Source organism: Solanum pennellii, chromosome 5 (genome assembly GCF_001406875.1).
Source record: "Solanum pennellii chromosome 5, SPENNV200".
In the NCBI taxonomy this organism is placed as follows: Eukaryota; Viridiplantae; Streptophyta; class Magnoliopsida; order Solanales; family Solanaceae; genus Solanum; species Solanum pennellii.
In genome coordinates, this window is record NC_028641.1 from 2,545,698 (window position 1) to 2,570,657 (window position 24,960).

The window sequence follows — 24,960 nt, forward strand, 5'->3', positions numbered from 1 at the left end:
GAACCATTCAAACCATATAGCTTCCCCCTACACTAGAATCAAATCGATTCCTATACATATGCATAATGAATATACACAGAGCTCCAACTTTAAGCCTCTAATTATTCTTCATGTGATAATGTAACCTAAGTTAAAGAAAGTACATAGGGAACTGTTTATAGTTTTTTAAGGGGTAAAATGGAGAGGTGATTTAGAACGGAGAAATTGAACTTTTTTAAAAGTTCAGATAATCAATTAACTAAGTTACTAAGACTTTATGTTACTTTATTTATAGTTATAGTCTTTGTTCAATTTTTATTATTGTCCTTCACCCGGGGTATATAGTATTCGTTTTGGGATTGATAAATCCTGATTGCATTGAAAAGTCCAACTCGAGGGTAAAATGCTCTCTACAAATACAACTTTATATTTATGATTCGAATCTACAATTTCTGATTAAAAATGAAGGATTGGAGTAATTACCACTATAATCGTGATGTTCAACTATTACATACATATAGACTTGATCAAAAGCTAAAAAGCCTAATATAGTTTTGACTGTAGTGTGTCTATATATACATATAAGGTGCCGAAAAGTTTAATTTTTGCGATAAAACACTCTCTATTCAAAACAATTTCATATTTAGATATTGAATCTGAAATTTCTAATTAAGAATTAAGGATCAACGTACTTATTACTCTGCCACGATCAAATAATTATATGTTCAACCATTACATAGACTTGATCAAAAGCTAAAAAGCCTAGTATAGTTGCTACTTACTAGTATAGTGCATTATTATTATTTATATAAGTTGGAATCTAATTTTTTTTGAGTCTTTTGAAATCTTTAGAAATTTAGCAGACCAAGTGAATGTAGTGCACTAAGAAGGCAAAACTTTGTATATTCAATCATTGGATTTGGATTCCAACTCTTGACCATACCCTAAAAAAATTAAATCCCAAGATTGATCTGATCTAATTGAATTGACTTTTTTTGTGATTTGTTGTTTGCCATTTTGGCCTTCTTTAATTTGTCCCTTTTTTTTCTTTCTTTCTTTTGCTTTATGTATAGATAATAACTCTATTTACTTATTTAGATCCAATGGATGTGGTTTAAGGCTTTTTAAAAAGCACACTAATCTTCTTTTTTCGTGTGTGTGTAATATAGTACAAGAAAATATGCATCTTTCTATAATTTCTACATTCGTGTGTTGATTAAAGGGAAAAAAAGAAGAAAAGAGATATAATTAAAGAAACCCTCCACCCCCAACTCACTACACACCAACCAAGTGGTATCGAACTCGTCCGGTAGTATACTCTCACAAAATTTCGATGTCTAATGCTTTAATGAAAGGAATTGTAGATCTTCTTGAAGTATTTGATTATCAAGAAGAGTGATATACATTGATCTTTTTATGACTATACAAGAGTTGACGAATATTCGAAATTCTGATCATTATTGTAATTTGATGGATTAATGAAATTTTACAGATGTCATTTAAGTGAATATAATATCCTTTATATAGCCAAGAACAAATATTTTTAAGATTGAGTAGCTTTCAGTAGATACGTCCTATAGTTAGCTTAGATCAAGAAAGCGCCTAAAAGTCAAGTTTAATTTTGAATTATAGATACTGATATTCAAATCAACGATACGATTTTAATCGTGTTATTTACCTAGAAATGATAGAGGAAAAACTCTAGATTAATGACCTAATTCCAAGTAATTTTCATTTGGAGTGGTGGAGAAAAGTCTTTTTTGTTGGTGCATCCAAATCATTGACTTAGGTTCAAATTATTGACTTGGACTCAAGTGGATCGAGAAAATTTTAGGGATATTTTTTTATCTTTTTCTTGTTGGGGGCTTTTCTTTTCTGTGTACAAAAATAAAGTTAGGGCACGTTTTTTGAGAGACTTTAGTTAGACTTTGAATAAGAATTACGATATATTTTTTTTTAAGATAAATGAAATAATAATCATATATTTAATTTGATTTTATAAATAAAATTCGTATACATGAGATAGAGAGAATAAACTCTCTATTAAAAGAAGTGTTTTCAAACAAGTTTAGAAAATACAAGGATATATGATATTCAAAGGAAAAAATATTAACAACAAAAATAGTAAAATTAAGCAACAATAATAATAATTACACAAGTGAATTCACAAAAGGACAAAATAAAGATAAAAGTCAGATGAAATTTTAAGTATTTTTTTTAAAAATATAAATAAAATAAATAAATTAAAATTGATGTAATATTTGTTTCTGCTATTATTAGCATATATATAACAAAAAAAATGTAATGATCAGCAATAAAATGATCAAAGCTACCTTTATCTTTTTTCCTAAATCAAGAAGATTAGAAAGTCTCAATATTATTTAAAAAAATTATATTTATACCTTTCTTGGCAATTCAGCCAACGTCAATTAAATATAGAATTTATTCTTATTAGTGCAAAATTGTCCTCATGCCAGCCTTTATGCTATGAAATTTTAACCATTTAAATTCTAGGATAAATAAAAAAAATATTCCATTGGATATGAACGATGGGGAAAGGGTCAAATTTGTCTAGTAATCATTAGTAACGGAGTCAGAATTTTTACTTAAGAGAATTAAAATTATAAAGAAGTAAAAATATGAATCACAATAAAAGTTTAATTCGATGTATTAATAAAACATTGTTATCTGTTCCAAAAATAAAAGCCCCTTAGCACCTCGAGTCGAGAGTGGGGACGGCCCTACGCGCAGGCAACAACAATACCGGCTTTAAAAAGTCAAATTGACGTGAGTTTAACATTTATTATATATTCATACAAAATAATTTTAACTCCGTATAAATATAATAATTCTTCGTAAAAAAGAAAAGTTTACATGAATCTCTCGGCTCTACCTAGCTTCACCCCTAACTCGTTAAACTTTTGATCTAATCGTCCTCCGAAACTAGACCATACATTTCATGTAATATCATCTGTTAATAAGAAGTAAACACGATATAATTTTTTAATGAAAAGAGTTTGAATAACAAAACATGTAATGGATAACATAGTCAAACATTTTTGAATAGCGTAATAGTAAATCTAATATTTTCTTTTATATGAATGACTTATATAACTGGCCTTAACTGGTTGATGATAGAAAATGTATGTGAATTAATGATCTCTTAATAATATTTTATGTATATTTATATAGCATTATATGTTCTGTTATGTTACGAAAAAACTAAATATTTTAAAAATTTTAGATTCGCCGCATGACTACGATATATAAATGATATATATAGACTTGTCTTACCAAATTCTTTGCAAGGGAATGGTCCCATTGAATAATTCTTCTAAGTTTGATTCTATTATTATGTAACACACTATTGTTGCTTTACATTAAAATTAAAATAATAAAATAACTATAGATTTCATTCTTCTGATCTCTTTTTTGTCCTTTTTTTTTTTACATAGTAGATAACAAGCATATACTTATAGTATATCTGAAAATTCAAAGATGGATAATAAAGACATATAAAACACATTAATTAAATAGTTATATTTGAAAGATTTGTTTTTTGCTTCATTATTATACAGTACTTCTTGATAACAGTAAAAAAATAAAAAAAATTAATAATTATATACAAGAAAGGGAAAAAAAATCTATTACTAGATTCCTTGATTCCTTTATCCCTATATAAAAACAAATAGAATCTGCCAATACAACCACATTTCTCAACAAAAGAAAATTATTATGTACAAGAAAGAAAGAAAAAAAAACAAAGAAAATAATTATTTTAAAGAATCCCTTTTTATCAATATTTCCAATAAAGAAATACCAAAAAATAGTTTTTTTTTTTTGCTTTCATCAAAGCCTCCTATATTTAGATTTTTAAAAAAAGTTTAGTTTCCATTATAAATATAATGGTGGGGCTGGCTATTTTCAGTAGGGGAATCAAAGCAGAAAGAAAGAGAAATAAGAAGGAAAAACAAAGAAGGTAAAAACAAATTATAAACTTTATTTATTTTTCCTCTACTTTTCTCTCCTTTTGAGACTTCAAAATTGAAATGTGTTTGCTTTCTTTGTTTTTGCTGAATCATAGATTCTCTCTCACACACCCTTTCAAGTCAAAGAGAAAAGAGAAAATTATTAAATATCAACGACAATAACATATTCGGTATAATTTTATAAGTTAGTTCTAGAGAGGATAAAGTATACTCAGACCTTGTCTTTATCGAGCTTATTGCCGATAGACCGTTGGCTCAAGAAAAAACATATTAACGCAGATTGGAAAAAGAAATATCAGAAGTGTCAATTGTGATAAAATACTAAAAAAAGCATGACAAAGCAGTTTTAAACAAAAGAGAGGAAAAATTACTAAATTAATAATTCATCTGTCCTAATTATTTGTTCACTTTTATATTGACACACCTATTAAGAAAACAATTATTAACATAGTGAATTTACTATTTTACCCTTAATAATTATGAAGAGAATGAGTTAAAAAATTAAGATTTTTAAAAAGTTCAATATTTTTCAAATTAATTAGTTGAGGGTATAATGGGTAAAAATAGTTTGTCCTTTTTTTATTTGTCGAAATGAACAAGTAATTCGGGACAACTAAAAAAAGATAAGTGGCAAGTAATTAGGGACAGAGGGAATAGATCGCTAATATCAACAACAACATATTTTGTGAAATTTTATAAGTCGATTTTAAAGAGGATAAAATGCATGCAAACATTATCTCTATCAAGCTCGTTACGTTGTTGATGCATCCTCCTCTCAAGAAAAAACATACTAAAGCAGACTGAAAAAAGAAATATCATAAGTATCAATCCCACAAGTGAGGTCTTGTGAAGGTAATAATGTATACAAATTGTACCCCAGAGGTAGCCAGTACTGAAATTGTTTCTGATAAACGTTTGATTTATAGGAAAACATATCAAAGCAGATCAAAAAAAGAAATTACAACAAAATACTATAAAAACATGATAAAACATTCTGAAAAACAAACAAACAGTAACTACGACAAAATAGTGCGATAAGGTAAATGACTTGGAAACTCAAGAAAAATGTTTTTTTATAAAGAAAAAGTTTGATATGAAATGGGAAATGGAAGAAAAGAAGGGCCACAGCTCATAGGAGAGCATATATTCCCTTACAACATATGTTTCCAGATATGGAGTGAGAAAAACAACATGGGACACCCTTAACAAACTTCCCAATTATATATACAACTATAAGAGTTGCCACATTTTTCAGACACACACAAAAGCAAAGTACTCTTTTCTACATGTTTCAATTCAAAAAATACACATACATTTCTACCTTGTAATAAATCAAAAAACATGGCTCTTCATCAAAATGCACAACAAAATAAAGATATGAACTTAGTTTTATCAAGTGATGCTAAGCCTAGACTAAAATGGACTCCTGATCTCCACCAACGGTTCGTCGATGCAGTCTCTCAACTAGGAGGTCCAGATAGTAAGTACTTTTTTACCAGCTCGGATCCTCCAAAAATATTGTTGTCAACTGACGTACGTGCAACAACTTATTCTTGTTGCAAATTTAAATATTTGTTATTTTATTGATAATGTAGAGGCTACACCAAAATCATTGATGAGAGTGATGAACATTCATGGACTAACATTATATCATCTCAAGAGCCATTTACAGGTAACTATGTTACTCAGACTCTTTAAAAATGTTGTCACACCCTTATCAGATCCTTTGAAAATACACTAATTATTGGTTTTTGTCGTCGTACAGAAATATCGTCTAGGAAAAAGTTCTGTGACTGATCAATCTTTTGATGAGAACAAACAAGAAGTTAAATTGGATTTGTGTGAAATAGTACCTAATGATGATGATGATGATCATACAAAGGGAAATGAAATCTCCAGAGGCTTAAAGCAGAGGACTTATTTTGATAAAGAGTTGCCTCAGAGTGATCATAAGTTATCCTTGGGAGTATGTGATGGATCTCAAAATCATATGAATGAGTAATGATTTCTTCTCTTTGAATGCAATATTAAGATCCCGTCTAGTCGTAGATTTTGAAGTTGAAACTTTAAAAAATTGAGTTTTTGTAGTTGTGTTTAAACATGCAATTTACATCGGGAAAACAAATTCGAAAGTTTTGTGTGTGGAAGTACCAAAAAGTCGTACGAGCCATTTTTTTTGAGTCTGATCAAATTTGATGGTCAAACAGATATTTCAAGATAAAGTTTCAAAATTTGATTCAAAATCTATACTCAAACGCGAGTTAACATAAAAATAAAAAAAATTCTCAGGAGTTTCCAAATTGCAAGAGCTTTACAAATGCAAATGGATGTACAAAGGAAACTTCATCAACAAATTGAGGTAAAATTTATAATTAAAAAAATATATATATGTATATCTTCTTGATTTACATGTGCATACTTTTCCAAGATATTTCCAATTTTGTATGTATTCGAGGATGATTCATCATAAATTGACTAGTTTTACACTGTTCGTCATAAGGGGTGTGTTACACCACTATATATCAACATAAACTAGTCTACTAGTCATGATGAATCCTCACAATACATACAAAATTTTAACTGGCAACCCAACTTTCTTGGGATTGAGACGTAGTTATTGTAGGTACAAAGACATTTACAACTTAGGATTGAAGCACAAGGCAAGTATTTACAATCCGTTTTAAAAAAAGCACAAGAGACACTAGCAGGATATGGTTGTACTTCTTCAGGAGTTGAACTTGCTAAAGCTGAACTCTCACAATTAGTTTCAATGGTTAACATGGGATGTTGTCCAAGTTCTTCACTAACAGAAATCGATTGTTCAATCTCGAAAGACATAGAGAATAAGACATCGAAAGAAGGAATCTTGTGTTCGATTGAAAGTTCGTTAACATCTTCAGAGAGCTCAGCAAGAAAGGAAGGTCAAAATAACTCAAGGAACAACAAGAATAGTACTTGTATTGGACTTCCATTGAATCAAGAAAGTAAAGGGAAAAAAAGAAGTAGACATAACATATGTGGTGATGAACAATCATCTGCTAAAAGATATTTGGAGACAATTGATTTGAACAGAAAATGTCCAAATGAGTATGATGAAAATGTTAAAAAAGTTATAGACTTGAATGAGTATAGTTAGTATTGTATTTATTTTTGTTCTATATAAAAAGTCATTGATTCCTATAGGTAATAATGTTGTTTATAGAATAATAATAATAATAACAATATGTATATTGTTTTGTGAATGAAACTTAAAAAAACTTTTCAAAGTATATCCATATTGATAGGTATTGGATATAACAAGCACAAATTCACAAGTAACAACTCTGTTTTCCCTGTTTCACATTTACTAAAAGTACATGATTCTGTTCTATTGCAGAGAATGAGTCCAAAAAAAAACACATGGTTAATCTGACAATAACATATGTAATGTAATTTCATAAGTGAGGTCCGAAGAGACTAAAGTATATGCAGATTATATTGTGAGATTACATGTTTCTAATAACTCGTAGAGATAGAGAAACTATTTGTAACAGGTCCTGGGGATAAATAACGCATTCTAAATAGTTTGAGAAAAGGGGATATAAATTTGAAAGCAATAGCAATAACGAAATAATGTGAAATAAAGTGTATTACATAATAAACATAACAAAAATAAAAAAGTATAAGTTCATACGAGAAGTCTGGGGAGGAAAAATTGTATGTACCCTTGCTTCTATTTTATAGGATTTTCTGATTGACCTTCAACAATCATCCCACCTTTATCCAGACTTGAAACCGACAATATGAACGAGTTTACGTTGGCCAAGTTAGATAGTCAATTTGATATAAGAAAAAAATGAATATGATGTTGAAAGATTATTCAAAGTGAAGTTCTTCTACCATAGGTGCAAAACAACTCAAGAGAATATGTATAGATAAATGGCATCTCTCTTTTTTTTTTTTTTTTTCTAACTCAGGTGCATATGAGCTGCTAAACTTGGAGAATCTATATGTTCTAGGAATTCCATTTTTCATATGCTTTTCTAAATATGCAAGCAAGGAACTTGAAAATACACCAAAAAAGAATATTTATTAGTAATTTTGTTTTAGAAATCAATACAAATGAATAATAGAGTAAACAAGGACAATAGAAAATGCTAAGGACAGATAATATAATAATAATACTCCCTCCATTCAATTTACGTGATACTTTTCAGATTTCGAGATTTGAATAAGTCTATCTTTGACTATAAATATCTTTTAAATAGTATTTTAATTGTCAATTATTGTGACTTATAATACTTTTTACTTAGTTTATAAATATAAATGTCATTTAAAAAAATTTAAAGATTCGATACACGAATTTTTAGTCAAAATTAAATTGTTTGAATCTTAAAAATAAAAAAATATCACATAAATTAGTACAAAAGGAGTAATTACACTATTATTGTAGTTTAATGTGTTTGTCACTTGTCAAATATTGTCAAGTGAACAATTTTTTGTAACCACCTAATGATTCTTTCTTTCTTTTGGTGAAAAGGTTTATTCGAAATAATCTTTTTAGTTTTAGTAGGATAAAAATAAGGCTGCGTTTCTACGGATGCCACGTGTGAAATTACAATGAGTATACTACTATTGTTGTTGTAATAGAGTGTTCTTTCTTTGTTACTTTAATTTAATAATGGAAAAAAACACAAATATAACCAAAAATCAGGTTAAAACACATGAGAATATTTGAAAAGTGGTATACAAAATTAAACAGAGAAAATGAGAGAGAAACATGAACAAGATAAAGTTGAAGTGGTATATCAGCCCAAAAAGGGCCTAAATGAATTAAAATCTTGTGAAACCCAAATGATCTTAGCCCAATAACACAATAAAGCTAAATTGAACCTTTAGTTCTCCAATAGTTTGACTTATTAAGTCTTCATAATTTCTTCTTTCTCTTCATGCCTTAATTTTTTATAAAAGCAATCTATTAGAATTAATTTTTAAATCACAAAATAAGAGTAAGATTTATGTGCACCTCATTCTTTCTAATCTCAATTGTTAAATTATAATAGATATTTTATTGTGACATAATGTATAAATGTATTCTTTAACTTGATTTCATTTCACATTTATCATCTAACTTGAGGTGTCTACATGTAAACATTTTAGATTGTATAAAGTTAAACAAGTAGGCACATGAGTTCTACTTAACATAATATATCAGGACACAACGTAGGATCAAAGTTGTCATATAGAACATGTGTGCTTATTTTGTTCAATTTTATACAAATTTTAATACTTGTATGAACTAAAATCAAATTAAAAGACATATTTATATATTACGCTTAAAGGTCATAGGCTATTGACCAAGTTTTAAGTGGAAAAAACTAAATATAACCACTACAAAGTTTTCAAAAAATGAGCTTTTATACTAAATTTGGAGGTTCAAATTTGATCTCCTAGTACAACCTAAATTAGTGCAAGGTTTAGTCCCACAATCCTCCTAAAGTGGGTTTTTATTTTCTAGATTATGTAAAACTATAATGTTGTTTTTCTCTTAATTATTAAAGGTCAAATATATAAATAGATTTCTAAATTTATTGGATTTTTTCTCTCGGGTATCTCAACTATGTCATTTTTCTATTAAATCATTGAATCACCCATAATTTGTTTATTTAGAACACTGTTGAATGATTTTGATAGGCTTTTCTATTGTAAATGCCTTCAACTGTGTTCGAATTGTAATAATTTTGACTGAAAGAATGAAGATAAACTATGTTAGTCTCATTTGTTTTCTAATGTGTTCAAATGACATAAGTAAAATACAACTATTCTCGAATATTTTCACTATCAATTGAACTAATAAATTGTGAAACAACATATATATCCTTTATCAATACCCCTCATAAATCTGAGTTCTACATCAGACAACGATGATTTAGAAATCTGCTTATGTATTTGACCATTATTAAAAGTCTCAAGTTTAATAAAAAGGACTTTTCAAATGAAATGCTACATAACTTAAATACATAACCATCAAACTCCAATTTAGGACCCGTTTGGCCATAAATTTTCCAAATAATATTTGGGGAAAAACTTAGCAAATAATGTTTGTCCATACAATTTTTCATTATTTGGCAAATATTTTTGGCAAATATCCCAAATTTCCAAATACTAGTTTTTTCTAGTATTTGGGCCAAATCTCATTATTTGGGATCTTCTGAAAATAAAAACTTTACTCCAAACTTTTGTCTTTTATAAAAATACCCTCTATAATAGTTGTTTGTGTTGTATTACATAATTTTTTTTACATGAACACCAAAATAGTGATGAAATATTTAGTGAATATTAAATAATGATATGATTATTGATGAAAATGATGAAAAATTAACTCAAGGTAATAAAATCATGTGCTTCATCTACTTCACGATGTATGAAATGATACTTGTTGCACTCGATTCAAGTTACCACATTGCTCTAGTGTGATGGAAACTATTTGTTATTGTTGTAACGATTGACTTGTAATATAAACTTATATTTAGTTTTAATAGTTTTTAAAACTTATGGGTATAAATCATATTTTTCTAAAAAGGTGAAATTTCACCCAAATTTTTATTCAAATAATATTTACCAAGAATATTTAAAAATTTATGCCAAACGCTAGCTAAGTATCTAATTATTTCATTTCATATTTGAGTTTATCATATCAATTTTAATCACTAAATAATATCACACATCTCTATCATAAAAAATACATAAAATAGAATAACGAAATAAAATATAAACCTCCATTTTACCATATCCAACAAACAAATGTGCCTCTGTACAATAACATTATTTAAAAAAACTGCAAATTTTGAACCAAAAAACAAACATGAAAAGTTTTTTCTAAGCTTGATCATGATCATTTTCTGAACTAAAATTAGCTGAAACTGTATGATTATTATGATTTTCTGAACTTGAAAAAGTCATCCAAATCTCTCTCCTCCTCCCTCGATTTTTCGATTCACCATTTTCTTCAGGCATTTTATACCTACATATCGGACACGACCCATGAATCTTCAACCATTTTTCAACACAATCGCCATGAAATCTATGCTTACAAGGCATTTCTTTCACTATCTCGCCAATTTCCCAATCATCCAAACATATAGAACAATCCCCTTTTTCTCCTTCTTCGCAAATCTCAACACTTTCAAGTGCATCAATTGATGCTTTGGAAGCTGGCGGTTGACCTTCTTTGCTCATCAATTCGTTCAGAAATGAATCTAAAGTAGTAGATGAACGTGTTTCCATGACGATCATGTTTTGGGTTAACGGGTTTACAAGTATGATCCGATCGGAAAACTCAGATCGAGTTGTTGATTCATCTGTTTCTTCATCTGGATTTGATGAAATTGAATTGTTCGTAATGGATAAAATGAAAGGTAAAAACAAAGAAGAGTCTCTGTTTCTGGAATTCATCAAATTCTCCATCAATGATGATTCTGATTCTGATTCGAAAGCCATTAAAATTGACGATATTTTTGAAAAATTCAGAGAAGAAGATTCACTATAGAGAGTTACTTGTCGCAGACGGAGTGAAGATATAATGGAAGCAAAGAAGCACACAGAAAGTCGTGGAAGATTCTGGAATTATGTAGACGGTTAACTGTGGTTGTTGATTTTTATGATTTTTGATTAATTAATTAATTAATTAATTAGTGTTTATCCTTTTGAGTTTTGAGACAGATGGCAGAAGATATTTTTGAGGGACTAATCTAATACTAGTGAGTCTTTACTTTCATTCTATGGTCCAGCACCATTGAACTTGTCAACTCGTAAATATTAGTGTTTTAAGAGGGTAGTTTTGGAAATTGGCTTGGGGCGAGGCACTAGCAAAACGTAATGAGATTCACGTATGGGTTTTAGTTTGTGATTTGATTGTATGTTTTAAACACGTCCAACGGTCAAGCAACTGTTAACGTAATGAGATTTTCAGTTTTGTCATTTGACTGTATGTTTTAAACGCGCGTAGTGATCAATGCTTGAGATTTATCTAATAATATTTGTACAAATTATGTGTCAAATTACTTGATAGTAGTATTATTATTGGTTTGTAACATTATATAAATTCAATACCCTCGTCCCTATGCTATAGTTTCTATATGCTTCCTCTGTTTTAGTTTGTACAAAAATATTACATTCATCTTTTTTTATAATTCTTTAATTTTAACTTTGAGCTAATTGACCTGTTTAAGACAATTAAAAAAATAATTTAAATATATTTTGCATGTATTTAAATGGTGTTTGACCATGATTAATTTTTTTATTTTTCTCCAGAATTTAACTCTAAAAAACACGTTTAATCATAAAATTTCGAAAAATTTCATGGCCTACAACTTTCTTTGCTTATTTTGGGCTTATATCCAGCCCAAAAACCATATACTTATTAATTGAGATTTGAGTCTAAAAAATATTTCATTCTCTTCTTTTTATCTTCTACAGAGTGTGCCATGGGAAGAAGGTATTTTTGCAGATAACCTGTTTGATTAAATTCCCCAAAGAGTGAGGCACCAAAAATGTCCATTTTTGAGAAATGGGTCTGCTTTGATTTCTCTTAGCAAGTGAAAAAAACTAGCCTTAAAGAATGGCAACAATGGCTTTGGGTAATGTTTGTTCACTAAAAATCAAGAATTGTGAGTTCTTTGGGATTTGTATAAATCACTCATATACCACTCTTCCTATCCAAATTAAAAGTAAGTTTTAATGGTCAATTGCTCTAAAGTTTATAGCTTTATTAGATAATAATGTTTTTTAGTATTAGAATTTTTGTTCTGGTTTGTACTTTAGCTTTGTATATTATACTTTATAGGCTTAAACATGAAGCCATTGGTAATTCAAGCTACAGCTAAAGCTAATTCTAGGACTGAGAGTGCTAAACTTCGAAATAGGCGAATTCGAAAGAAGGTATGTGACCTTTGTTAAAATTATGGCTCTTGTTATCTCTGCCCAGCAAAATACTGTTTAGTCTCAAATTTGAGGCATGATATGCTATTTAATGTAGCCACATTTCTGTGTTATAACTTCAGCTTACTAAGGACCCTAGATAGGAAGGTAGGAAGGTCGGTAGGTAGCTGAGTGTGGCCGCGTGTTAGGTGTGAGAGGCAAGGGGGCTAGCCCTATATCCTCTTCTCCTTATTAGTAATAGTGTTTAGTAATCGCGTGGTTTCTTTTCTTTAATGTGCTTAAACTATCTATTGCTTCATTTTGCTTTATATCATGTCATTTTTACTTCTTGCAATGCTTCTCTGAATAACTTCTCTATTGAGTGGAGCGTTTATTGGAAACAACCTCTCTACACTCATAAAGATAGGGCTATGGTGTACGTACATCTTATCCTCCCCAGACTCTATTTATAGAATTACACTAGGTATGTTGTTGTTGTTAAGGAATGGTAGTGCAGAAGATTGGTGCTGATGTATTTTATTGCAATATTTTGGTGTTCGGATAGAAAAAAGAAACTGATTTATGTAACTTGGCTTTAAGATCGCACAGATTGATCGTTTCTGCTTAGAAACAGAACAAGCGTACATAATTGAAGAAGGTAAATGCAAAGAATTTATTGGTTTCTTGGCTTCTTGCCTAATGGATTACTATTTAATGCTTTCCCGTTGCATAAAGACCATCAGGCTTCGACAACATGGCTCGTCTATAAGGACACTCATGTCATATTACCTACACCGCGACATTTAAAACATTGCATATCTCTATATCTAGTAGGAATAGGTGATTTGTACCTTTGCTCTTGCTTCACATCTTTGGACATGTTCCAAGATGTCTTGAAACGTCATTTGGTGTGTTCTGTATTCTTGATCTACTGTCCATTTTCGTTCCCGAATGCAATGTTTAATCTTAATTATTCTCTAAAATCATTTGATGGACTTGCTCGTTCGCTCACTCAATCACAACAAGAAAAGCATATATGTGTAAGTTTATTGATTTACTTTAATCATTAAACTTTTTCTTCGGTCTTTGGCAGTTTAATGGCACACCTGAAAAACCAAGACTCTCAGTCTTTTGCTCAGGAAAACAGTTGTATGCTACACTGATAGATGACCAGAACAAGAAGTGCTTGTTTTACGGAAGCACTTTACAAAAATCAATACGCGGTGATCCACCTTGCAGCACCATAGTGAGTATCTACAGCACATTGAGACCATCGATGATATTTCATCTTATGATCCCCGTTTCCCCTAACTTTGTCCCCCTTGATCACAGGAAGCAGCGGAACGTGTTGGTGAGAAACTAGTGCAGGCTTGTGTTGATCTTAGCATCGATGAAATTTCATGTTATGATCGAAATGGTTTTGCTGGAGGAGACAGAATGCAAGCCTTTGAGATTGCCATTTCTCGACATGGTTTCATGTTCAAATAGCTCTTTCCATATTTTCTATGTGCATTTTGTATAGCCTTTAAGAATCTGGAGCTCTAACCTTTTACAAAATTGTTGCGAAATAATTCAGAATTTAGACGTTGTGTGTTTTGAAATACCTGAGTGGATTATGATGTATATCTAAATTCTATCTAAACTTGGTATTTGGCACATGTTATATACATTTCAATCTCAAAAAGTTTGGATTCTATAGAACCGCGCTACTAATCATGTGTGTGAATAGTCTATAAAATGGATTGAAAACTTGAAATGTCAAGTTCAAGTCTTAGAAGAGACAAAATCACTAGATTTTTTTTTTTTCATACTCTAACTTTGATGGACAGAGTTATCAATACTTATCCTTATTTGGTTTAGTATAGTCAAATTCGAGGTTCTATTTTCTTTTGTCTGATCAATTTTGAAAATAATTCATTATCTGAATAAGAAAATAGAGAGAAAACAAAATCAATAGCCTGTTTTCAATAAAACAGTAAATTTTTACTAGCTTTTTTTTAACATAGAAAAATTGTTTCTGCTGCAACTTAAAAACCTTTTTCATTTATTGACCAAAAACCTTATATTTTCAAAATATAAATATTAAAAAAAAATGCTTTTCGGTTGACATTTTTAAAACTGCTTATTTTTATTTATTTTTTTATTCTTTAAACTGCTTAGGATATTAATAAAGTAGTTTCAAATTCAAAAACTCTAGAACTGCTTGATATTTTATTAGATAAATACAAATTTACTTAAGTAAAAAAAAAATGAAAATGAGTGTTTGCTATACTATATATACAATGATAACGATTTACTATCTATCTATCTACACATTTCAAATGTAAAAACTGTAAATAAACCAAAAAACCACATCAAAACTTCATTCAAACTTTCACAATTTTCTCAACCAAAAACCACAAAAATGGAGCAAACTAGTGAAGGAATTGGAATAAAAATGTACAGTACATCGAAACGTGTCGATAATTCATCGTCTATGTATCCTACTAATTTACCACAAGATGAAATAATCCCAGAATTACCATTACCAATTGTTGGTAAAAAAAGAAGAGCAATGGCAAATGGTGTACAAAAAACACTTTCAAAAACTTCATTACTTGTTAATTTTCTACCAACGGGAACACTCTTAACATTTGAAATGTTACTTCCCTCAGTATTTGGTAAAGGAGATTGTTCACCAATTACTACATTTATGATTTTAACATTACTTGGACTTTGTACTTTGTCATGTTTTTTCTTTCATTTTACCGATAGTTTTCGAGGTCCTGATGGTAAAATTTACTATGGTTTTGTTACACCAAGAGGTTTGAAAGTTTTCAAGACTGGACTTGGTGTCGATGTGCCAAACGATGAAAGGTAAATTTAATCGCGTTTAGCCATAAACACTATTTTCTATATAAAAAAAAGAAGAGATATTTGTGTTGGAATATTTTTGTAAATCGCCCTTTGGTTATGAACATTATTTTTCTATGAGTTATTTTTTACTAGAGAGTTTTCATTTGTGAAATTTTTTATGATTGTGACAAAAGATAGAAAGGTTATTTTTAGTGATGATAATTAGTCGATTTCGCAACTTAATGTCATTGTTTCACCATAAAACATGACATGTTTCGGACTAATTAGTCGATTTCATGCCTCAAAGTTATTGTTTCACCATGAGATGTGATAGTTATATAGGAAAATCTTCAATATTATGGACGAAATTTACGATGTTTTTTATTTTCTTTGATTTAGTGTGTTGACATCGTTTTGTTTTTGTTGGTTGTACTAGGTACATTGTGGGAGTGACAGATTTTGTACATGCAATGATGTCTGTTTTGGTGTTTGTGGCAATTGCATTTTCTGATCATAGAGTGACACTTTGTCTATTTCCTGGACATGCTAAAGAACTTGATGAAATTATGAGGAGTTTTCCTTTAATGGTTGGAGTTATTTGTAGTGGACTTTTTCTTGTGTTTCCTAATTCTAGATATGGTGTTGGATGTATGTCTGCTTAGATATCTATATTTATATTCTTTCATGTATTGTAATATACGTTGACTGATACTTATTTAAATCTATCTATCTTGTATTGAATTACGATGATCTGTAACGTATGTACTTTTACTTTGCATTTCTGTAAGAGATTGTTTTCAAGACTTAACTCATCATGACCTTCCTTACATAGTAGTAACTTTAGTGGTGTTATGTTGTATTAACTTTATTGGTTAATTCAAGACTCCCCTTCGCGAAGGAAAGCAAAAATACTTTTTGATTTTTTTTGGAAGACTAAAATTTAGATTCGTAGATTTTTAAATATTATTGCTTGGACTTTTTTAAATATATCACGTGGAGTATTTCAAATGTAATTGTCCATTTCAAGAGCCATAAATTTCACTAATTTTCAAAGCTAAATTTAATTCGACTATCACTTCAACAAGATAAGTTAACTATTTAAAATTTTATACATCCAAAATCTCAACACATTTCAAAATTGCTATTATCAATTAAGCTGTAATCTTTTCTGTATCGTTCCAATTAAGCACGTACTTAGTCATATGGCTATGATAGTCCCAAAATTATGTTGAATTCTGGTCATGAAATGCCTCTAATAGGCATGGGAACAGCACCAACAGAACCAACACTACCACCAATTGACCAAATTAGTCTCAATTTTTATCGATGCTATCGAAGCCGGTTATTGACACTTTGACACCACCGCGGCCTATGGGTCCGAGGAAGCACTAGGTCGAGCCGTGGTTGAAGCAATACAAACCGGACTCATAGAGAGCCGTGAAGATGTTTTTATTACATCTAAGTTATGGTGTACCGAAACACATCATGACTTTGTTGTTCCTGCTCTCAAAAGAACTCTCGCGTAAACTTTTTTTTATATTGTTAATTTTTAAATCCAAAATATAAAATAAAAAGTTATGATAGATCAATATCTTATACATGTTTCTATGGGGTGGGCGTTTGGTTCGACCCCTACCATGTAGTAATAATAATAATATATATAAAAGCAAAAGATAGTGTCATAGGCTTACAACAATCTATATGTGGTAATATTCCTTTTAAGTCCACTCAAGATTTTTTTTAAAAAAAAAAACTATTTTCTAATTTTGAAAATAATATAATTTAACTTTCACCTTTTTCTTAATGAAATATTTGCATAATCACAAATATTATACTATGTATTTAAAATTACATATTTCAAAAGTCTTATAATCATATAAATGTTATGTCATATTTAATTTAAAAGTATCAGTTTCAAAAATCATCATTTTTTTTTAAAATTTTTTTTGTGTATCTTATCAAACTACCCTACATAAATTGAAATTCCTTAATAATATGGATTGAAACATGATTATATGAAGTGAACATAACTTGTTTGGAGTTCACATAGATAATTATTATTATTATTATTGGTACAAACTCAATACACATGCATCAAATTATTATACTTCATCTATTTTTTCAATTTCATATTTTAATCTCTTTCTTTTTGGGTACTCAATCATAAATATTAAGATAAGAGTAAGATATGTCGTATATCTCATTCTTCACACGTGAATTTATACTGAATATGTTGTTATAACATGTTTTGTTGGAGGCTAAGAATGGATTACTTGGACTTATACCATATACATTGGCCAGTGAGGATGAAGAATGGTGATGACCAATGAGGATGTAATTCCATTTGACATAAGAGGAACATGGAAAGCTATGGAAGAATGTTACAAATAAATTGTTTGATATTTGTAGGTGGCATTGAGATGGGTATATGAGCAAGGAGTTAGTGTACTAGTGAAGAGTTTTTAACAAGGATAGAATGAAAGAGAATCTTCAAATTTTGGATTGGGAACTAAGCAATGAAGAAGATGCTAAGATTCAAGAGATTCCTCAATGCAGGGGATTCAAAGGTGAACTTTTTGTTCATCCAGATGGACCATACAAATCCCCAGATGGTGAACTATAAAATGATACTCTGCTAAATTGTTCAATCCTTTTTTCATCATTGGGTCGATTTAGGCTCCTTCCCTTCCACTGCATATCCAGGTTCCACACAGCTACAAGATGTAATGCAGACAAGAACTCCAACGTCAGAATATAATGTAATATATATATCAATATGCTCTCCATCACTCAACGATAATGGGTACGAGAGATCCTGTGATTTACATACAAAATAATCACCGAATCGTAGAGTACCCGTACTCTATACAACGTATAATGCCCCACTCTACTCTATTTATAATACAGATACCTTCCTCAACATCTTCACTAATCAAATCTATGATGATGTATGTAACAAGCTAATCTAATCACCTACTTATATCAATATGCTAGTAACTACTCTACCTCCTACAACGACGTGGTATAAGCATTACTTTGGCCTCTTCATTCGCGACCTACTCAAGTACATGTCCATGGTCAGCCACTAGAAGAATCCTTCAGAACTCAGACGAAAGCTATTTTGTATTAATCACCACAACATAAAGCTCGTTTTTTCTCTTCAATCTTTTGCCAGAGACAAAGCATCTCTCTAGGGCTTTGGTAATGGGCAATTACATAACCATCCCGGCAACCTTCATTAAAAATCCTCTCTTCCTTTTCATACTTCACTTCCAACCCTTTTTTCTTCATTTCGGAAATCCAGATGCCCATAGCAACATCTTCAAGCTTAAACATCTGCATTTTCAAGGAACTTGTAACATTTTAGAATTAAATAGGAGATACAGGACCTGAGGGACTGAATGATACATTTGCACATGTAAACTTCACCAACTTAAATGACAGTTGAATAAGTAAAAAAGACAAAGGTTCACTTTACCTTTAGGCGGCCTTTTCTCTGTTTCAAGCTGATTGTTTTTGCTATATCGCTGGAGACGACATAACCCGGTCCATGTGCCCAAGGAGGGTAAGTTTCTTCAGACCATTCCTATACATACATCAATAAAAGATTGAATACACATGAAACACCAGATGAAGTATGTGTTATTTCATTTTATGATCAAATTAGTGAGAATTAAAGTTGTTACTATTACAGATGCTCTGTCGTCATTGCTGACCACTAAAATAGAGTAAGGGATGATATCGGTTATGAAATATGAGATAAATGACGAAGATATTCACCTCTGGACTGATAAACCACTTGCTGTCTGGACTCCTGTGAGGTTGGGAATCTGCGTTAATAAGTCCATATAACAATCCACGAGTCGTGTTAACCCTCTCCATAGAAGATAAGATTTCATCCACTCGAACAAATGCATCATCATCTGTCTTCATGACAAACTTTGCAGAAACAACCTCCGTCTGTCCAAGAGATGATGTCAACAAGAGGTGCACGAGATACGCCATGAGTTAGGAAGAGACAGGATTTTACCCCAAAAACACAGATGGCAATGGTTTTCCAAGTGATAAGACTGTAGTAATCAACAAAAGGCATCAGCTGGATGTCTCTGTATGTCCGAGCCTCATTCCAGAGCTCTTCATTCACCATTTGGTTTTTATGCTACAGCAAATGCATAACAAAGAATATCTTGTCAAATGAAGTTTCAGTTATTGAAATCTAATATGTGACTTCTAATGAGCAGCAGAACATGAAACTACGACACCTAATACCCAAGATCCAGTAATTAGGAACAAATAAGCATCGGCATTGAACACTATACTACCTTTAAACCAATGGTAGTGTCACATTATGGAGTACAAAGAAAAGAACACTCACCAAGCCAACAAAAAACCGCACCGCAACTTGTCCAGACCGCACTGCATCATATTGCATCCAAGTTCTACGGACAGCCATTCTACGCTTAAAATTATTTGCTGTAGAAAATACACCAATAAAGAGATCTAGTCTTTTTCGTGGAGGAAGAGGAGCTGCTTTTAAGGCTTCCAAGTCGCTTATATGCTCTGAATCCTCTGATGTTGGTAAACCACTTGCGACAACAGAAATTAATTTTATGTCTCCCGATATCCTCACTTCACTTATGAGCCATGGTTCCAAAGTCTGATAAGATATATATCCAAATTAAAGAAGATTCAGTAAAACAGATAACCATTATGATGATGCAGAAAGATCCATGATAAAATGCTGAGGAAACAAAGAGGAGAAAAGGAAAATGGGGGGAAAAATTACTTCACGGAAAGCAAAAGATGTTATGTGTCTTCCATCAACTGTCATCTGAATTCCTTCAGATCCTACTCTCAGGGTGGCAACTGACAGATATCCTTGCTTGAAAGGAAAATATTTTCTTGATTTAGCCCCGTCCTGAACCATGCTAGATTTATTTGTTGCAATGACATGCCGAGTGGACATGACATTGCCCACCATCCCATTGCATTGATCCAATTCATCCACTGATGAAAAACGTAAACAATGTTAGAAACAATGCAACGAGCACAGGGTGAACAACTAAGGACGTCATTGAAGCTGAAAAAGACGAGGCTAAAAGAGAAAAAGGAAATCTCATCAAGCAGAGAAAATAGAGGAGCAAAGGAGATAATGCAATTTCGGAAATCATTTCGATTCCAGGAAATAGACCAATCAGCTTTTAACAAATCGGAGAAAAGGTTTGCAGCAATGGAAAAATAAGTCAATAAGTTGGTTAACAAGAGGAAGACAATTTTATCATCAATATCTACAGGGAAGAGACACTGAAAAAAAAGTTCCAAGAAAAATAAGTATTTAAAGAGAACAGACCATTTTCAGAATGTTTAGTACAATATCAGCACACAACTTAAATACCCATATATTTGCAGGATCTAGACCTCCAAAGGTGACATCTTCTTCAAGAATAATAACAACTTTATTTCCAAAAAAGGCATGTCCAAATTTTGATTGAAGTTAATTGGTCACACAGGAGGGTGCAGCATCGCTTCTAAAAAGTCGGTCGAAAGAGTTGAAAGAAATGTAGGAAAATGAGCTACAAAGCTTGAACTTCTACTTCAAGGAACGAACTCTCTCGTGTGAAGAGGGAAAAAGCTATTACCTTTCTTACTCTTTTCATCTGATGGTAATGGACAGCGCTCCTCTTCACCCCAGTCATGTGCAATAGTCCAGGTGTTTTGTACGATTACAGGATCCTCGGTTATTTTATCACCATGGAGCCTAACATTGTAGTGCAGAATAACAGGAGGGTCTGGTTCACCTGGTAGTGGTTCGCCAGTCAAATCTATCCGAAAATTCCCAAGAAGACCATTTGGAATGCCAATTATTGTGATGGAAGAACCCTGAGTCAGACCACAAGGAAGCCGCAACTTAAAGCCGCTAGCATCAAGTTCAGTAGCATTGGTTTTGCTAAGAAAATGAGGACACTGTTTCTGTTTCCCTGTCTTAATTGAACTATCATTTGTATCGAGTTTGTCCCTCTCTACTGCACTCATTAGGTTGTTCCATGCAACAGTGGCTTCCTTAACCGCCTCTATAGCATTAGGTAAAACTAGATCATGAGTAGTTAACCTTTTCAATTGATACCACGTAGACAAAGATTGTTGCTCCGGAGCTGACAGGTTCCTCTTGATAAAGAGATCAGACACAACAATCTCAGCAGGTATTACTTGATTAATTTTTTCTGGATGGTGAGCTGCAGGTGGAGCCATAGCATTTATCCATTCAAGGGGATTTGTCATATTGAAGTAGAGAGAACTTGTAACATAGCTTTCCTTGACAGGTTTCCTCATCACACAGTATCCCAGGACCAAAAACATCAACAGGGATGTTGTTAAAACACCACCGTACCATTTCTTCATTTCTATTCTCAGTACAACTATTAAATCATTTAGCACTTAATTCATCAAATGTCAGACTAGATGAGCCCCAAGAGTCAATAGAACAGTAGCACCTGCAACAGATGATAACAATTTGATTAGTTATGCTAACGAGGAGAAAAGAACCACAACCAACTTGAAGCGCAACACCAAATCTTAATCATGTGAGCCCAGACTCAAGTGTAAGTCTATGCTAACGAGGAGAAAAGAACCACAACCAACTTGAAGTGCAACACCAAATCTTAATCATGTGAGTCCAGACTCAAGTGTAAGTCACTTTAGGTTATCAGTACAGTGCAAAAGTAAAAAAGAAACGATGCTTGTTTCTTCAGAACACCAAATAAAGCACACACTATTATATAGCAATAGTATGAACTTGAATGCAGAATAGTTTGTTCCGAGCTATACATAGAAATAGTAAGGGGAGCAGCTAAGAAGCAGTGTCTGCAGTTTATATAACTTGGAGAAGTTTCAGTAGTACTTAAATAGCAAAGACAAGAGAAACAAAGAAGTCTGTCAAACACACTAAGGCCAGCCAAGTCAAGAGAAAAGATTCGAAGATTATATATAAAATCAAATGGATCATAGCTGTCCTACTTTGTCCTATGAAGGTGATAATATCATGTTTTCTATCTGATATTCTTAGTTAGAAAAAAAAAAAGGAAAAAAAAAAAGCTCTCAGATAAAATAACTAAAAATCAATAAACCTTCCATTTGACAATCCTAATGAATTTCTGTCCCTTCCTGAGCATATTTAACTTCTATTAACATGATCATGTACCAGTAAAAAGAAATGGAGAGGAACATTGAAGGCCATCAGGAAAAGGAATAGTATCAATATTTATCTAGAGCATATGAAGAGCTGAAAATGCTCTAAAATAAACATCCGAAGTATAAATTACAGATAACAGAGTGGAAATTTTGATAGATAATAACTAGATTCTTGCCCTGTCGTCTGAGAAATTAAATACTCATAACTATTTCCAAGATTTTAAACACTCAAATGCTATATTAAATTCTGCTTAATCTTCAATTATCAGTATTTAAACTAAGATGTGTCGCTGAAGCCAGCACCTGAAGTTACCTAATAAACAATTAACATAACAGACAAACAATTTAGATCAGCACAATGTACAAGCACCATAAGTACTCAACTGCCATTTTTCAACTACAGATCTCAATCTCAACAAAACACAACATCAAAGAAAAACGGAACAGTGCAAATACCTAACATAAACAGAATAAAAAATGGAAGAAGTATGAGCATCAAACATAGGAAAAAACAAAAGAAAAATCTTACTCAATCATACTCAGAGTTTACACAAGTACATTTCCTCCATATTCACCAGAAAAGCCTACAAATTTGCTTCTCCAGACTCCAGAGACCCACTGTGGTCTGCAAATTCACATTAATCGAGCAACTAATCCTAGAGTGCCGCAGTTTCCTTCGATATGAACCACAATGCACAAATCTAACAGCTTAAACCTGAAAGCTAAACAGAAGAAACTTCCGATTAAAACTCAAAACTGCTATTAAAAATCAACACACTTTCAACTTCCAAAAAAAAAAAGCATACAATTACGCCGGAGAAGCTAAAAAATAGAAGAAATTCCCAAAATGCTCAGATCGATGAGCTTGAAACTGTAAAAATAAACAGCATAACCAAACAAAATGAAATAATTACAAACAGTTCTCTAATAAATCGCACTTAAATCCAAACTTAAAAACACTTCGACTGTGACAACCGAGAAAAAACAAGCCTCAGTTCGAGACTATTCCCGAAATGTACAGATCGAACAGAAAAGTAAGCAGCAAAAGCAAAATCTACAGTAACAAATGAAAATTCCATACAAAAATTTGAACAATCACAACTGCCATAAGCAAAGCTCGCCAGCATTTTCTACCATCAAAACCGTAAAGAAAAATTTTAAAAAATGCCGAAACGTACTTCGTTAGAAGAAACTACAAGCAAAACTCGAAAAATCAAACTTAAATCCAAACTTCAAAGCATTCAAAACTCTGAATACCGATAAAAACGAAGCGTAGCTCAACAGTATTCCCGAAATGTACAGATCGAACTGCTTAAAACTGAAAAGTAAGCAGCAAAATCAACAGTAACAATGGAAAATTCCAGTCAAAATATATCAACAATTACACTGTTGCAAACACACTTTCTAGTTTCTACTATCAAAAATTCAAAAAAAAACGTACCTAGAGAATGATGAGAATGATTATCCTTTGTTGAAGAAACAGTTAGATTTTGTGAAACACTAGAAATGAACCAGAGTTAAAAGAGAGTAGTAAATAAAACAGAATTGAGAGAGAAGCTTAAAAATAAAAAAAATAAAAAAAAATTAGAGAGAGAAAAATGATTTATATATGGGCCCGTTGTTGCATCGCTGTCGCTTGAACTTGACTTCTAGTCTTACGCCTAATTAAGGAAAAATCGAAAGGAACGCGGAGGAAAAATACATTTCAACTAATCAATTAGTTTTAATCGACCATCCTTTATCGTTCGAACGGGCTCGTTTAACCTTTATCTTAAATTTTTTTAAAAAAAGATATTATTATTATTTACGTTAAGCTTTGAAAAATTGGATTAGAATAGTAGTTATCTTAGAGTAATCTTACTATTTATATGCTATTCAACGTTTATTTTGGACATAATAGCATATACTTTAAAAGTGTATTCTTTCGAGTCCTTTCGATATGACGTTATCCTCAATCATGAATTAGATTGTTTCATAATATTTTGAATCCAACTTACACATCGTTCTAGAGATAGTTAATATATTTTTTACTTTTAACTAAAATTATTTTAAATAAATAAAAATAGAAAAT

At 31.3% G+C, this 24,960-nt stretch overlaps 5 protein-coding genes across 6 annotated transcripts; 3 read left to right on the top strand and 2 right to left on the bottom strand.

The window, feature by feature from the left end:
* Window positions 1–5,090: 5,090 nt before the first annotated feature.
* LOC107018939 (myb family transcription factor PHL8-like) lies at window positions 5,091–7,155 on the top strand. Its single transcript, XM_015219537.2, has 5 exons — window positions 5,091–5,448; window positions 5,564–5,640; window positions 5,734–5,966; window positions 6,258–6,327; window positions 6,592–7,155. Exons 1-5 carry the CDS (start codon window positions 5,310–5,312, stop codon window positions 7,102–7,104), a joined length of 1,032 nt encoding a protein of 343 aa, XP_015075023.1. The 5' UTR covers window positions 5,091–5,309; the 3' UTR covers window positions 7,105–7,155.
* Window positions 7,156–10,706: 3,551 nt separating this feature from the next.
* Window positions 10,707–11,488, bottom strand: LOC107020650 (E3 ubiquitin-protein ligase MPSR1). Its single transcript, XM_015221102.2, has one exon. The coding sequence runs from the start codon at window positions 11,445–11,447 to the stop codon at window positions 10,827–10,829; it is 621 nt and encodes a 206-aa protein (XP_015076588.1). The 5' UTR covers window positions 11,448–11,488; the 3' UTR covers window positions 10,707–10,826.
* Window positions 11,489–11,524: 36 nt separating this feature from the next.
* On the top strand, window positions 11,525–14,533 carry LOC107020651 (50S ribosomal protein L18). The gene is made up of 5 exons (XM_015221103.2): window positions 11,525–11,707; window positions 12,426–12,676; window positions 12,793–12,887; window positions 13,960–14,112; window positions 14,199–14,533. Exons 2-5 carry the CDS (start codon window positions 12,568–12,570, stop codon window positions 14,352–14,354), a joined length of 513 nt encoding a protein of 170 aa, XP_015076589.1. The 5' UTR covers window positions 11,525–11,707; window positions 12,426–12,567; the 3' UTR covers window positions 14,355–14,533.
* Window positions 14,534–15,171: 638 nt separating this feature from the next.
* On the top strand, window positions 15,172–16,445 carry LOC107019201 (protein DMP8-like). The gene is made up of 2 exons (XM_015219763.2): window positions 15,172–15,722; window positions 16,138–16,445. Exons 1-2 carry the CDS (start codon window positions 15,271–15,273, stop codon window positions 16,361–16,363), a joined length of 678 nt encoding a protein of 225 aa, XP_015075249.1. The 5' UTR covers window positions 15,172–15,270; the 3' UTR covers window positions 16,364–16,445.
* A 1,998-nt stretch (window positions 16,446–18,443) lies between these two features.
* On the bottom strand, window positions 18,444–24,480 carry LOC107020649 (beta-1,3-galactosyltransferase GALT1). 2 transcript variants are annotated; one of them, XM_015221100.2, is made up of 9 exons: window positions 24,331–24,480; window positions 23,419–23,611; window positions 21,341–22,192; window positions 20,488–20,708; window positions 20,077–20,358; window positions 19,732–19,860; window positions 19,482–19,661; window positions 19,180–19,287; window positions 18,444–19,037 (listed from the first exon to the last, which is right to left on the bottom strand). In XM_015221100.2, the coding sequence occupies exons 3-9, from the start codon at window positions 22,098–22,100 to the stop codon at window positions 18,828–18,830; spliced, it is 1,890 nt and encodes a 629-aa protein (XP_015076586.1). In that variant the 5' UTR covers window positions 22,101–22,192; window positions 23,419–23,611; window positions 24,331–24,480; the 3' UTR covers window positions 18,444–18,827. The 2 variants fall into 2 exon arrangements, with proteins under 2 accessions (XP_015076586.1, XP_015076587.1); XM_015221101.2 differs by having other exon boundaries at window positions 23,419–23,604; window positions 24,331–24,458.
* Window positions 24,481–24,960: the final 480 nt, after the last annotated feature.

Bases quoted from the DNA above. Each gene is read 5' to 3' on its own strand.
- LOC107018939 (XM_015219537.2), top strand. From the start codon at position 5,310: ATGGCTCTTCATCAAAATGCACAACAAAATAAAGATATGAACTTAGTT. The intron at 5,449-5,563 runs GTAAGTACTTTT...TTGATAATGTAG, and splicing joins TCAACTAGGAGGTCCAGATA to AGGCTACACCAAAATCATTG. The intron at 5,641-5,733 runs GTAACTATGTTA...GTCGTCGTACAG, and splicing joins ATCTCAAGAGCCATTTACAG to AAATATCGTCTAGGAAAAAG.
- LOC107020650 (XM_015221102.2), bottom strand. From the start codon at position 11,447: ATGGCTTTCGAATCAGAATCAGAATCATCATTGATGGAGAATTTGATG.
- LOC107020651 (XM_015221103.2), top strand. From the start codon at position 12,568: ATGGCAACAATGGCTTTGGGTAATGTTTGTTCACTAAAAATCAAGAAT. The intron at 12,677-12,792 runs GTAAGTTTTAAT...TATACTTTATAG, and splicing joins TCTTCCTATCCAAATTAAAA to GCTTAAACATGAAGCCATTG. The intron at 14,113-14,198 runs GTGAGTATCTAC...CCTTGATCACAG, and splicing joins ATCCACCTTGCAGCACCATA to GAAGCAGCGGAACGTGTTGG.
- LOC107019201 (XM_015219763.2), top strand. From the start codon at position 15,271: ATGGAGCAAACTAGTGAAGGAATTGGAATAAAAATGTACAGTACATCG. The intron at 15,723-16,137 runs GTAAATTTAATC...TGGTTGTACTAG, and splicing joins GATGTGCCAAACGATGAAAG to GTACATTGTGGGAGTGACAG.
- LOC107020649 (XM_015221100.2), bottom strand. From the start codon at position 22,100: ATGAAGAAATGGTACGGTGGTGTTTTAACAACATCCCTGTTGATGTTT. The intron at 20,359-20,487 runs GTAATTTTTCCC...ATATCTTATCAG, and splicing joins CATCTTTTGCTTTCCGTGAA to ACTTTGGAACCATGGCTCAT. The intron at 19,288-19,481 runs GTGAATATCTTC...ATGTATGTATAG, and splicing joins AGTGGTTTATCAGTCCAGAG to GAATGGTCTGAAGAAACTTA.